At 41.6% G+C, this 13,687-nt stretch overlaps 1 protein-coding gene across 2 annotated transcripts in view; it reads left to right on the forward strand.

Annotated features, from left to right (window-relative positions):
• PIGK (phosphatidylinositol glycan anchor biosynthesis class K) overlaps positions 1-13,687 on the forward strand; it is a 224,907-nt gene that overhangs the window by 51,808 nt on the left and 159,412 nt on the right. For both annotated transcript variants that reach the window (XM_029618432.1, XM_029618431.1), the window contains exons 6-7: positions 1,533-1,629; positions 9,017-9,134. In XM_029618432.1, coding sequence (XP_029474292.1) covers positions 1,533-1,629; positions 9,017-9,134 — 215 coding nt within the window. The remainder of the gene's footprint in view (positions 1-1,532; positions 1,630-9,016; positions 9,135-13,687) is intronic.

The following is a 13,687-nucleotide window of genomic DNA, read 5'->3' on the forward strand; positions in this document are numbered from 1 at the left end:
AAGAAGATTACCATAGCTAATGTGTTTGACCTGGCAGAATAGGGACATGGGGAACCATCTCGTCCTCAACAGTTGAAAAATGCTGGGAGCGAGGATTGCATGGGGCCTTTGTGTCTGGTCCAAAAGAAGAGATCCCAGAAGAAATTGCTTCAGATGATGATGAAGAGAGAGAGTTTGAGGGATTTGCCTGAGAAGATTTAGAAAGGGCTGATGCTGTGTATGAGGAGTTGCTTGCACTCTCCAAGACCCATGACTTGGAAGAATGGATACATATTGATGATGAATGCCCAACATATGAATGTCTGTCCGATGAGGCTAGCACAGTAAATCCCTTAAACCAACAGTTCCCAGACTGACATAATGTCATGCGATGGTGATGAAAATGATGAATCTCCCTCTCCACCGAAAGTAAGAGAGGCACTTGCTGCTTTGGAAACTAATCTTAACTGGTTGGAAGCACAGCCTGTTGACAGACATTTTGCATTTAAAATCCATAATAGAAATTGCAAGGAAGAAACAGTGAGAGGCAGGAAACCAACTAATTTCAGAAAGGTTTTTGAAGAAAAATAATAATCATGCGTGCTTCAATTGAAGTGCCCATATTTCACAGCAATTGATTTTGTCACGTATGTTCTTTTTCTTTTTTTTGTGGCTGTACATGGTTTTGTTTCAGTAAAACTTATACGACATGCAGTAATATGGATATTCTTATTTTTTATTTATATCAGATGTATACAACAGGATACATGGCTATCAAAATACTGTACTGACATTAATGTTGCTGGTTTGACTTGTCCTATATAAATTCGATAGAACATGGACTCACTTATAAAGTGATGTGACATTTTGGACCCCAGTCGAGTCCCAAGTGTATGTGTGTTTGGGTTTTTTTTTTTTGTTTTTTAAACAACCAACTGGTAGCTGACTTGATGGGGAAAGGAAAAGGGATTATTTTTCTTATGATCAACTGATAGCTGGCTGGGAGGGAGAGGAAGATATTATTTTTCTTTTCTGAGGACAATGCTATTGATTGGCTGGTCGAGGGAGGGGCAGAGGGCTCTCTCTCTCTCGCTATTTAAAAAGAAAAAAGAAATATATATATATATATTACAAAATAATTTTCTTAAACTGGCTAGCTATCTTCTTAAAATGACAGATATCTTAATGGGGAAGGGAGTATATCTTCTCCTTCCTGCTTTTTCATTTTCTGTTAGGACCTCTTCCTTTGAAAAATCTTCTTAGAGAGATTGGAAAAGTACAATTATTGCATTCTATAAAAGATGAATGAGAGCTGATAAAATGAAACTAGTACCAAGAAGTGCATTTTGTGCAAAATATCATTTGGGCTGGATTAACAGTTACTAGTATGCTTCTGATTTCACTCCCTTATGGACACAATAAAATGTGGCTTTCATAGTCCTGATCTTTCCAGCTTTTTTTCCCCCATCCCCAGATTTGAGGTTTGATGGTTGCTGTCATGTGCAATTCTATCAGTACATTTTGACTTTCTGTGTTTTGAACTTTTCCACAAGGCCATGGGGGAAACGGATTCCTGAAATTTCAAGATTCTGAAGAAATCACCAATGTTGAACTCGCTGATGCTTTTGAACAGATGTGGCAGAAAAGGAGGTAAACTAAAGCCAATTGCTTTTTTTTTTTTAAACTTTGATAATATTTTCTTTTATTGTGCATGCATATTTTCTGTTAACATGTTTACCAATTCAGGGAGATCATTTCTGATAACTGGCAGTCTTAGAATACTTTACAGTTTTCTTTGCAGACTGTAAATACAGTATATATGTAAATAGATGCAAATTATTCTATGTCAGTTTTGCTGTTTATGTCTGTTTCACATGGGGAGGACAGTTTTGAAACTTCCTTTGGGACTGCAAACTCATTTTCAAGGGGAAACTCCTCACCATCCTTCATTACCTGTATCAGTTATTTTCCCTGCCTCTGGGAGAGGGGGTGAAGGTGTGGGTGTTTATGTGTCATGGTGCAGGGGGGCTGTTGAGAGTGTAAGAATGTGGGGTGGATGGGGCGTGACTTTGGAGGAAGTGGTTTGAAGGTGCCTGTTGATGCCACACTGTGTCAGTTGCTTCAGTTTTTCCCTATCTTTATCTGCCTGTGCCGCTCTGTGCCAAAATGCCTGGAAGAATGTGTGCGTGGGGACTTTGAAATATAAAGCTGGCCAACATTTTGCAGCCTCTGTTTCCCATGGAAGGCAATGGGGATACTTTTTTGAGACTCGTTTTTCTGATCGTACTGACCTGATGTTTTTAGTTTTCGAGTTCATCTGAGATTTTCATGTTTTCTTCTTGCATGACAAATGTGGTGAATTCTTGTATTATACCTTGCTACACAAAATCACTTTATAAGACAAATCCTTGACCAGTTTTCTTATAGTTTCTTTCTTCTGCTTTCCCTCATAGTGTGCTCTATAACAGGGGGGGGGGGGGGTTTGAGCAAACCTTTTGAGGCACACCCCCTCCTTTCCATCCATCTAATTTGTTGGGCTCCCTACCCATTTAAGTTGGGTTACATTGTGTGTGTATATGAACGTGAACACTAATGTTACATACAGAAAACATAAATGTATGTATAACACATTTAGGGTAAGTTCTGAACAGATTGGTCATTTAATTTTCACTTTTATCTGTTTAGTATATTATTAAACTTTTTAAGAAAACAGATGCAATGAGGATTTTCAGTAGACGCATTGTATAGGAATTATAAGCGGTGCAATAGCAGCGGTTGTGCATTACAGGTTTTGAGATGGGTATACTGATACATAACCTTAAGTAAGATGGCAAGCAGTACATGTCCAGCTGTCCTTTGTGAGTCTTCACTTGGAATTTCAGTGGTTGGGGAAAGTGAAGCAGATCTAACCCCTCCTGAGGAAACCACGGGTGTGGTGAAACAGCTGCCTTTGTCGAGGGATAAATGGCATGAAAACGAGAGATCTGGTTAGTGACTGGTTATTTGAAGAAGATGTAAGAACTCTCGAGTGAGCTATCATGCTGAAGATGCTTTGTTTAAACGCCATATGAAGGTAGAAGAAATAAAAGGTTTACCAAGAAGACAGGTGGTTATTGAACAGCTACTTGAAGAATGTGCAAGAAATCTTAAGGGAGTCATTGCGCTGGAGATTTAGCATTCAGCAAATAGATAAAATGGCTTACGTTCAAGTTTCCCTTCTAGTTTTTCATTCTAAATTCCACTGAGCTTTCTGGAGCATCGTTTACTTAAAAAAAAAAGACTGGGCATTTTATCAGAGGTACTGCTTGCTAGCCTCATCAGCAAAACTGATATGAGATTATGAACTGTTTTGAGTATAAATGTATATTTTAATATGGTATGGCTAATATGACACAGGATGTTTAAGATTTGGCTTTCCTAGCCTTTCTGATATTGTTAACTTGCTATTTTAGATAAAAAGAAATATGTACATCTAAAAAATAGAAAAAAATCTTATAAATTAAATAGTTTTAAATATAGTTTAGATTAAGCACTGATTTTCCATTAATAAAGATTGTGTGTTATTTGCACATTTATGTTTTCTGTATTTAACATTAACATTAGTGTTCATATTGGGGTAGATTTTAAAAGAAGCGCGATCAGCCTACTTTTGCTTGCGCATCAGACTCAAGCAAAAGTACGCTGGATTTTAGTAGATACGCGCGGAGCCGCGCGTATCCACTAAAATCCTGGATCGGCGCGCGCAAGGCTATCGATTTTGTATAGCCTGTGCGCGCCGAGCCGCGCTGCCTCCCCCCGTTCCCTCCAAGGCCGCTCCGAAATCGGAGCGGCCTCGGAGGGAACTTTCCTTTGCCCTCCCCTCACCTTCCCCTCCCTTCCCCTACCTAACCCACCCACCCGGCCCTGTCTACACCCCCCCCTTACCTTTGTCGGGGGATTTACGCCTCCCTGGCCGCGACCTGGGGGCGGGTACGGAGGGCGCGGCCACGCCCCCGGGCCGTAGCCACGCCCCGTACCCGCCCCCAAAACGCTGCCGACACGCCCCCGGAACGCCGCGACGACCGGGCCCGCCCCCCGACACGCCCCCGACACGCCCCCCTCCGAGAACCCCGGGACTTACGTGAGTCCCGGGGCTCTGCGCGCGCCGGGAGGCCTATGTAAAATAGGCTTCCCGGCGCGCAGGGCCCTGCTCGCCTAAATCCGCCCGGTTTTGGGCGGATTTAGGCGAGCAGGGCTCTGAAAATCTACCCCATTATGTTTATGGAAGCACAGTATGTAGTATTGACACTTGAATGTGATAGTTCTTGTCCACCTATTCTGTTTGTCTCTCACCAACCAATTCATACTGCCAGCCAGGAGCTCAAAATTCCAGTTTTGTTTTTCTTCAGGTTGCTGAAAGGAGCAGTCAGATACACACAAACACAGAGAGGCAGATACCACACCACATCCAGATAGGAACCTCACAGTAATAGCAGCACAAACTCCTCCTACTGCCAGACACATTGTGAACTAACACAAAATCCTACAAGAAAGACACTCAAAATATGTACAGCAAACCTATCATAATGTAACAGTAGTAACAAACAACTAGAACCCTACCTGTGAAAGAACAGCACTGCAAATATTACACTGGGTCCTAGAATAACAAAACACCACCTATTGGAGAAACGAAACAAACCCAATTGCTATAGATCCCTACACAGACACTGCACACTACAGAATCTCTCACCTTGGTCACACAGTGCGGAGCACACTGTTAATCCCGCGTTTGGATGCGCGTTTTTGACGCGCTAGCTTTACCCCTTATTCAGTAAGGGGTAATAGTGAGTCAAAAACGCGTGTCCAACCCCCCGAAACTAATAGCGCCCGCAACATGCAAATGCATGTTGATGGCCCTATTAGTTATTCCCACGCGATTCACTAAGTAAAATGTGCAGCCAAGCCGCACATTTTACTTTCAGAAATTAGCGCCTACCCAAAGGTAGGCGTTAATTTCTGCCGGCACCGGGAAAGTGCACAGAAAAGCAGTAAAAACTGCTTTTCTGTGCACCCTCCAACTTAATATCATGGCGATATTAAGTCAGAGGTCCCAAAAGTTAAAAATAATTTAAAAAAAATAAATTTAAAATCGGCTCGTGGGTTGAAAACCAGGTGCTCAATTTTGCCGGCTTCCAGTTTCCGAACCCGTGGCTGTCAGGGGGTTTGAGAACAGACGCTGGCAAAATTGAGCATCGGCTGTCAAACTTGCTGACAGCCGCCACTCCTGTCATAAAAGAGACGCTAGGGACGAGCTAGTGACCCTAGCGCCTCTTTTTACTGTGGGCCCTAATTTGAATAAGTTTTTTTCTGAATTGCACAGGGAGAGCGCGATTTTTACTGTATTGGCCTGTCTGTGTGTAATAATGGAAAAACAGAACCACCATTCCTCATAAAACAAACAAAATCAAAAAACATAAATCATCAATTATAATATAAAACATACTAATAAAAGAATATTTTAAAACTGACAGAATAACTTCTATTAATTAAAGTCATAGATTTTTTAAAATTTTCCAAGCATCAATAAAACATTTCATAACAGCACAGGTATCAACTAACGCCCAATAATTAAAACTAATAAGGATTTTAAAAAAGCCCCTACTTGTTCGTACCTGGGAACTCTTGATTTCCAGTCACCTTGAGATTGTTGAGGATTAGGGGGCTGGGGGGTGGGGGGTGGGGGGTGGGACATACAAACTTTACCCTCTCTCTCGCACACACTTGCATGATCATTCTCTCTCACACATACACTGTGACATAAACATACATACATGCTCTCATACATACTCACACAGGCTCTTACTCCCCCATATTCCCTTATATGCACACAGGCTCTCACCCACACAGACCCATTCATTCTCACAAGGCAGGTACCTAGTCATTCTCTCACACACACCAGACAGACCCCCAGATGGGCACCCATTCATTCTCACACACACAGACCCCCAGACGGGCACCCATTCATTCTCACACACACAGACCCCCAGACGGGCACCCATTCATTCTCACACACACAGACCCCCAGACGGGCACCCATTCATTCTCACACACACAGACCCCCAGACGGGCACCCATTCATTCTCACACACAGACCTCCAGACGGGCACCCATTCATTCTCACACACACACAGACCCCCAGATGGGCACCCATTCATTCTCACACACACACAGACCCCCAGATGGGCACCCATTCATTCTCACACACACAGACCCCCAGACGGGCACCCATTCATTTTCACACACAGACCCCAGACGGGCACCCATTCATTCTCACACACACACAGACCTCCAGACGGGCACCCATTCATTCTCACACACACACAGACCTCCAGACGGGCACCCATTCATTCTCACACACACACACACAGACCTCCAGACGGGCACCCATTCATTCTCTCACACACACACACAGACCCCCAGACGGGCACCCATTCATTCTCACACACACACACAGACCTCCAGACGGGCACCCATTCATTCTCACACACACACACAGACCTCCAGACGGGCACCCATTCATTCTCACACACACACACACAGACCTCCAGATGGGCACCCATTCATTCTCACACACACACACACAGACCCCCAGACGGGCACCCATTCATTCTCACACACAGACCCCAAGGCAAGCACCCATTTTCTCTCAAACACAGACAGACAGGCCTCCAGGCAAGCACCCATTCATTCTTAGACACACACACACAGACCCCCAGGCAAGTTTTCTCTCAAACACAGACAGACCCTCAGGCAGGCCCCAATTCATTTCACAGACCAACTCCCATTCATACACATAGACACATTGAAAGCAAGCCCCCTCTCTTTGTTTTGCTAGCAGCCCTGGAGATCTCTCTCATCTGCTGCTGCCACGATCATAGCTGCCGCATAGCTGTTGGGGAGGAGCCGATCACTCATTGCTGATTCTGCCTTCTCTGTGATGGCCCCGCAATAATAAATATTGGCGGGGCTAGCACTTCCTCCATGCTGATCTCATACATTGCAAGATCAGCATAGAGAACATGGTACTCTTGCAAATTCTAATAACAGCGGGCTTGAAGAAAAGGGGAAGGGTGTCCTCTGCTCAGCTGCCTTTGGATGAGGTCCACTGGTGGCTGCATGGCCTCTCTCCTGTTTTTTTTTGTCTGCCAATGGGTATGGGTCCACCGGCAGCTGCATACACCTTCCCCCATGGTATGTCACATCCCGGCTCACTGCTGCTGGCGGCCCCCCATTTGTGCACCCCTGGCCTTTATAATAGTTCATTTTTTTTCTGTGTTTTTTTTCTACCTATTTTATGTTGATATTTAATATCACATTTTTTTATTGATTGTATTGAAGGTTAATAAAGATATTTAAAATAAAATCATGAGTGAGGTAGAACAGGTAAATGTGAATTCATTTTTTACCTTTTCAAAAATTAAAAAAGACTAGGGGACACTCCATGAACTTACTAAGCAGCACATTTATAACAAATCAGAGAAAATATTTTTTAACTCATAAGAACATTAGAACATGCCATACTGTGTCAGACCAAGGGTCCATCAAGCCCAGTATCCAGTATCCTGTTTCCAACAGTGGCCAATCCAGGCCATAAGAACCTGCTAATTGTGCATTGAGTATTTAACTCCATGCACAATTAGCTCTGGAATTCATTGCCAGAGGATGTGGTAAATGCAGTTAGCGTAGTTGGGTTTGAAAAAAGGTTTGGACAAGTTCCTGGAGGAGAGGTCCTTAAACCATTATTAACCAGGTAGCAATGGGGAAGACCACTGCTTACATGGGCGTTAGCATCATGAGATCTATGTACTGTTTGGGATCCTGCTAGGTACTTGTGACCTGCATTGGCCACAGTTGGAGATAAGATACTGAGCTTTGATGGACCCTTGGTCAGACCCAGTTTGACAGTTCTTACGGTCTTGTTCTTATTTGCCTTTCTAATTTCTAACAGTATTTCACAGTTTTTCTTCATCTTTGCCAGGTGGACGGTGATTATACACTTCCTGCTATACTCTTACCCATCAAACATGGAATTTATATCCATTAGGATTCTACATTTATTTTCTACAGGAATTTTGTCATGCTTGACACTGCCATCCTTTATTATATAGCTACCCTTACATCAGTTTCATCTGTACTGTCATGTTGATGTAATATCTACTTTGGTAATAGTGTCTTATTGGTTATCCTTCTTCCACCATGTCTCTAAAATGCCTATATAATGTCTATATCCTCTTAAAAATGGCATTCATTCTAACTCTCTAATCTTACTATTCAGACTTCTGACATTCACATACATTTTTAAGTATGATTTTTATTTGTATTTGTATCCACAACTTGCTTATTAATAGCAGATACAGGCAGTGTATGTCGTTATCGCTGTGGACAGTCTATGCATTTGCTTGCTTCCTAAGCCTAATACCTATAAGCCAGTCCAGCTATTTATATTCCTGAGACCCTGATCCCTAAACTTCAGCTGAGCTCATTGCCACCTAGTATTATATCAGAGATAGCATGTTTAAAAAAAATAAATTACACTGTCTTCTGAGAAAACAATGTAAAATAAAACTTGCTGATGTCATTGCATCACATTTATTTCAGCATATGGGACTTGTACACTGATCTGCAGATTAATGTGAATAGAGTTTCACACATTTTGGAGGCTTTTAAGTCTGAAATCCTTTGCAGCAATTACAGTGCAGAGTTTAAAATATTTATGAATGTAGATGTTATAGTTTGATTTGGCTATCAATTAAAATCTTGCACTAAGCTTCAACTTCACAGTCGAAATACACTTTGCAAATGGCATTGCTTAATAAAAAGCCCCTTAAAGGACAAAATTTCTTTATACATCAAAGATGATATATGTGAGTCAGAAGACAGTGAGTCACAATTCTAAATGACGTTCTAAGCAAATGTTTTAGTGATAAAGCAGTAAACTATGTGAATGAGAATCCTTATTAAAATAGCACTAACAAAGGGAACTCTTTCTGTCTTGTAGATATAATGAATTGCTGTTTATCATTGATACTTGTCAAGGAGCATCCATGTATGAACGATTTTATTCTCCTAACATTATGGCTCTTGCTAGTAGCCAAGTTGGTGAAGACTCCCTTTCAGTAAGTATATAACCCATATTTAATCACTTGTAGGATATACTTACAGCAGCATTACTTAACCATTATTACTCAGTGAGCTACTTTTATATGAAAGACGAATCTCAAAGAACCATACATTTTTTAATCATTATTTTATATTTATGCTCGTTCACAATGTAAGCCAAGATATGGTACTTGTGCAGAACAATAAATATGGGAAGGAAAGTTTATCAGAAACAAGGCACAAGTGCCCAGAAAAAAGAAAAAATAATTCCCTCCTGAACCCTAACAGTCCACAATTAGAAGAATCTTAATCTAATTCTAGAAGAAAATTATGCATTAATCACATTACATGCAATAAGCTGAATACAGTCGAGACAAACTCTATTAACGCTGTGTATTTATCTTCAGGAGAGGAAGCAGCCTGTAGTTCAGTAGGAGCCAACTCATCCATCTGAGGCTATCTCTCATTTATACATTTGGCAAGCTGAGATGGCTCATAAAACATATATTTAACTCCTTTAAATATTACCATGCATTTACAAGGAAAATTTCCTTTGTCGAACCACATTCTCTAGAACTTCCATCTTACTCTGAAGAAACAAATGTCTCTAGAAACAGACAAAAGTTTCTTGTGGCACTGGTATTTGATTTTCATTAGACTTAATTTTCTGAGAAAGTAAAACAATTTCTTTTTGGCAGTTATGCAAAAAGAAAAATTTTGCTGCTGAAGTACAAACTGATCCACTTGCACCAAAAGTTTGGTAATCTCTTCTCACATAAACTCCAAGGAAATAAACGGTCTAGGCAGAGCAAAACTAGATAGCTTTGATTTATGGTTTGTTTTCTGGGTTCCTGCTGCCTGCAACAACCCAAGTTCATCCTTTTGGATTTTAAGTTGGTAATGACCACCATCTGCATCCCCTTCCTCAAATAAAAGCTCACCAGCCACACAACACAGAGAAACCAGTGCTGCAGCTCTGGTTGCGTTCATGATGTCATCTTCCTACGCTGACTTCCTGGAGAGTTCTCTTCTACTCTCTTCTCTAGTCACACTCATGGCTGTGAAGGGGGAAGATGCCTTTCTGGAGTGAGAAATGTCTTAACCTCTAAGCCAGGGACATCTGAAGGAGAATCTTCCCCTATAGGGAGTTCAAGTGGCACATCTCTGGAGCCATTCAAGGGAACTGATTCTCTCTGTCTGAGGATGCACCTTATCCATAGGGCCTAATGGTTTGGAGGATGCAAACTCATCAGGAAAGGTTCATGTTTTCCCTTTCCTTTTGCCAATTAGGATAATCTTTTTAAAGGAAAAATTTTGAAAAGAAAGGCAGCCAACAGTATGGAGCTCAACAGAGTGTAGCAATCTTGGTTCTCCTAATCAAGAACCTACTTTAAAAATGGACTACCACTTTGTTCAGTTTAAACTTTTAAATTCACCTTCTGACTCTGTTGCGTCCGTCGGTGTCAGACGGCTTTGACCTTTCTTCCTTCTCTCTCCTCAAGCCTTGGGAAGATGGCAGTACTGAACTGTTTTCTCTCCTCACAACTAGATTTCAACAAGTGAGGATTGTAGACCAAGCCTTCTCCTGGAAGCCATTTGTTCTGGGGTTTCCCATGGATCGGCTTTTCCAGTCATGCTCTTCAACATTTATTTCCGGGCTTTGGGACAGCAAATTGCCTCTTTTGGCATTTGCAATAGAATTTACGATGATATGCAGCTTTTGTTCCAGCTGGGCCTGATCTTTCCCTTACCTGTTTGCTTACATCTAAGCAGTTCAAGATTGGTTGTTATGTGATAAGAAAATCCTAAACTTGCAGAAAACTGAAGTCTGCTGGGTGAGCCATACTGGTATTGTCCTAGAATAATACCAATTACAATTACAGAAAATGGTTTGGTTTTTACATTTCTTGCAGAGATTCATGATCTGGGATTAATCTTAGACTCTAAACTATGTATGAAAGAACAGATTAATTTTGTGCTGAAATTTGCTTATTTTTAAGCTTGTGCTGCTGCACCAACTTAAATATGTTTTACTTGAAGAATTTTAATCAGTTCTACAGTTTTTGGTGCTGACTTTGTTTGTCTTTTATTGCACTGTTATTGGGCTCCCTAAGTCTTCTATACAGGTGTTACAATTGAACAGAACTCAAGTGCATGTCTTGTTATAGTTTGCCTAGCTAAGGAGCATAAAGTTCCTCAAATTTATCATCTGCATTGGTTTCCCATCGTGCAGAGGATTAATTTAACATTGATTTTGTTGGATTTTGGAGGTTTGAACGGTGGTGGACTGAGTTACTGGTCCAAGTTGATTGAATAATATAATCCTCGATGCCCACTCCGCTCTGCTAATCATTTACTTTTGGCCCTTCCTTCTTTCGGAATAGACTACAGGATACACAAAAGCGCTCTTTCTCAATTGCTGGGCCTATGCTTTGGATCCAATGCCTTTGGCAGCAAGACAGTTATCTGACTATAGGGCGTTTTGAAGCCAGGTCAAAACTTATTTGTTTCGCTTGCTGATGCTGTATCTTAAATTTATTGTGTTTCCCTGTTGTATACTGACTTTTTTTTTTCTATATTAAGATCTGCCAGATTCTTGATGTACTATTTATATATTGTTATCTGATTTTATTGCACTAAGTTTTAGTTTATTATATATGATTTTATTTTTATGTTTTAATTTATTGTGATCCATCTAAAATGCAGTTTCTCTTTGAAAATGAAGTTGAAGTATGTGCATTAAAAATGGCACTTTACTTTGCCCCTGCTGTTTTTTGTGGGCAGCTAAGGGGATGGAGGTAGGGAATTGCCACGATTATGTGCACTCTGTCACGTATGGTCGCTGTTTTTCCTCCCCTGACCTAAGCATGCTTCTAGGGTTGCTGCTTCACAGCCCATCCTAAAGACTGTTAGCCAGCTAGAGGAGGTCAATTTTAGACAAGTCAATTTACCTGGTTAAATTTCTTTGAAAATTATCCTCTTAAAACTCTGGTCTATAAGATCCATCTTTAAAGAGTCCTGAAGAGTCACAAGATGCTTCTGAGTCATAGCTGTGCAGTTTGCTGTAGAGTCACACTATTTGCATTAAGAACACTTTTGGGACACAGTGTAATGGAATTGTGGCCGGCGGCCTCAGCCCACATTGGTGGAAGCAGTTCTGCTGGAGTCTGGATGCAGCATTAGGTGATTGCAGGATGTGGGAGGGGATGACTGATGAACTCACAGAGAGAGGTAAAATTCTAGCTGGCATGGAAGAGGTATCGATGAGCTTAGCGCTAGAGGTGACTGTAGGAGGCCCTGATGTTTCTTCTTAAATGGTTTTGGAGGGGAAGTAAGGAGTAATACTGTAAATCTTTCAAAATAACGTTTGTCACCAAATCTGACAGTTTTGCTGTAAAATGTTTAAAAAAAAAAAAAAAGTCTGAACAGTTTTGAATTAGCTATGTGAACAGATGTAAACTTGTTACTGAATTTGAGGAGGCTTTTAAAAATGTTTTATTGAATCTGCCAATGTTCACTTTGCATCTTCAGAAAATCCAGTGCAGATTTCATTACATTTTTAATCTGCTTCATCATTTTTCAGATTTTTGCAGATCTGCTTTGGATTTTTCCCATTTCTGCTAGGACTAGTCAGATTTTCCTGATGGAATTGGGGAAATATGTGATTTTTTTTTTTTTTTTTGACAAACTGAAATCTGCCTGGTTCTGGTATAACCTCAAATTGTTAGTACCTATTTAGAAAATAGATTAGAAGAGTTTGAAATGCCTAGAAAATGTTTACACTGTCTTTTTATAGCCCTTTCTGGAATATTAAATATGACTGGTTTTATTGGTATTTTCAGAAATAATGATGTAAAACTGAAGAAAGGAGCATAATTCATATTGGGGCAAATTTTAAAACCTGCGCGCGGGCACAGATTTGTTCGCGCAACCCAGCGCGAACAAATCTACGCCCGATTTTATAACATGCGTGCGCAGCCGCGCGCATGTTATAAAATCCAGGGTCGGCATGCGCAAGGGGGTGCACAATTGTGCAACTTGCGCGCGCCGAGCCGTGCAGCCTGCTTCCGTTCCCTCCGCCTCCCCCGCACCTTCCCCTATCTAACCCACCCCCCAGCCCTACCTAGAACCCCCCCTTACCTTTGTTGAAGAAGTTACGCCTGCCGGCCACCGGCCCACCCGTGATCCTGGGCACAGCGGCAAATGGCAGCTGTGCCTGAAGGCTCAGGCCCCGCCCCTGCCCCGCCCCTTTTTGCAAACCCTGGGACTTGCGCGTGTCCCGGGGCTTGTGCGCGCCGCCGAGCCTATGCAAGATAGACTCGGCGCGCACAGGGGCACCTTTTCGGGGGTTACGCGCGTAACCCTTGGAAAATCTGCCCCATTATGTTGTGTATATAACTGAGGTCCAGATGTAATAAAGGGTTTTTTCCCAATTTTTGTCTATGGGGAAAAAGTACATGTGGTCCAACGTGATGACTTTTCCTCTTTCACTGAGTTGTTACCAAATGACTAGTTAAGAGGTTTATTCACTAATAGGTATTAGCTAACATACATGTGTGAAGCACAATAA

The sequence above is a fragment of the Rhinatrema bivittatum genome, chromosome 10, assembly GCF_901001135.1.
Source record: "Rhinatrema bivittatum chromosome 10, aRhiBiv1.1, whole genome shotgun sequence".
In the NCBI taxonomy this organism is placed as follows: domain Eukaryota; kingdom Metazoa; phylum Chordata; class Amphibia; order Gymnophiona; family Rhinatrematidae; genus Rhinatrema; species Rhinatrema bivittatum.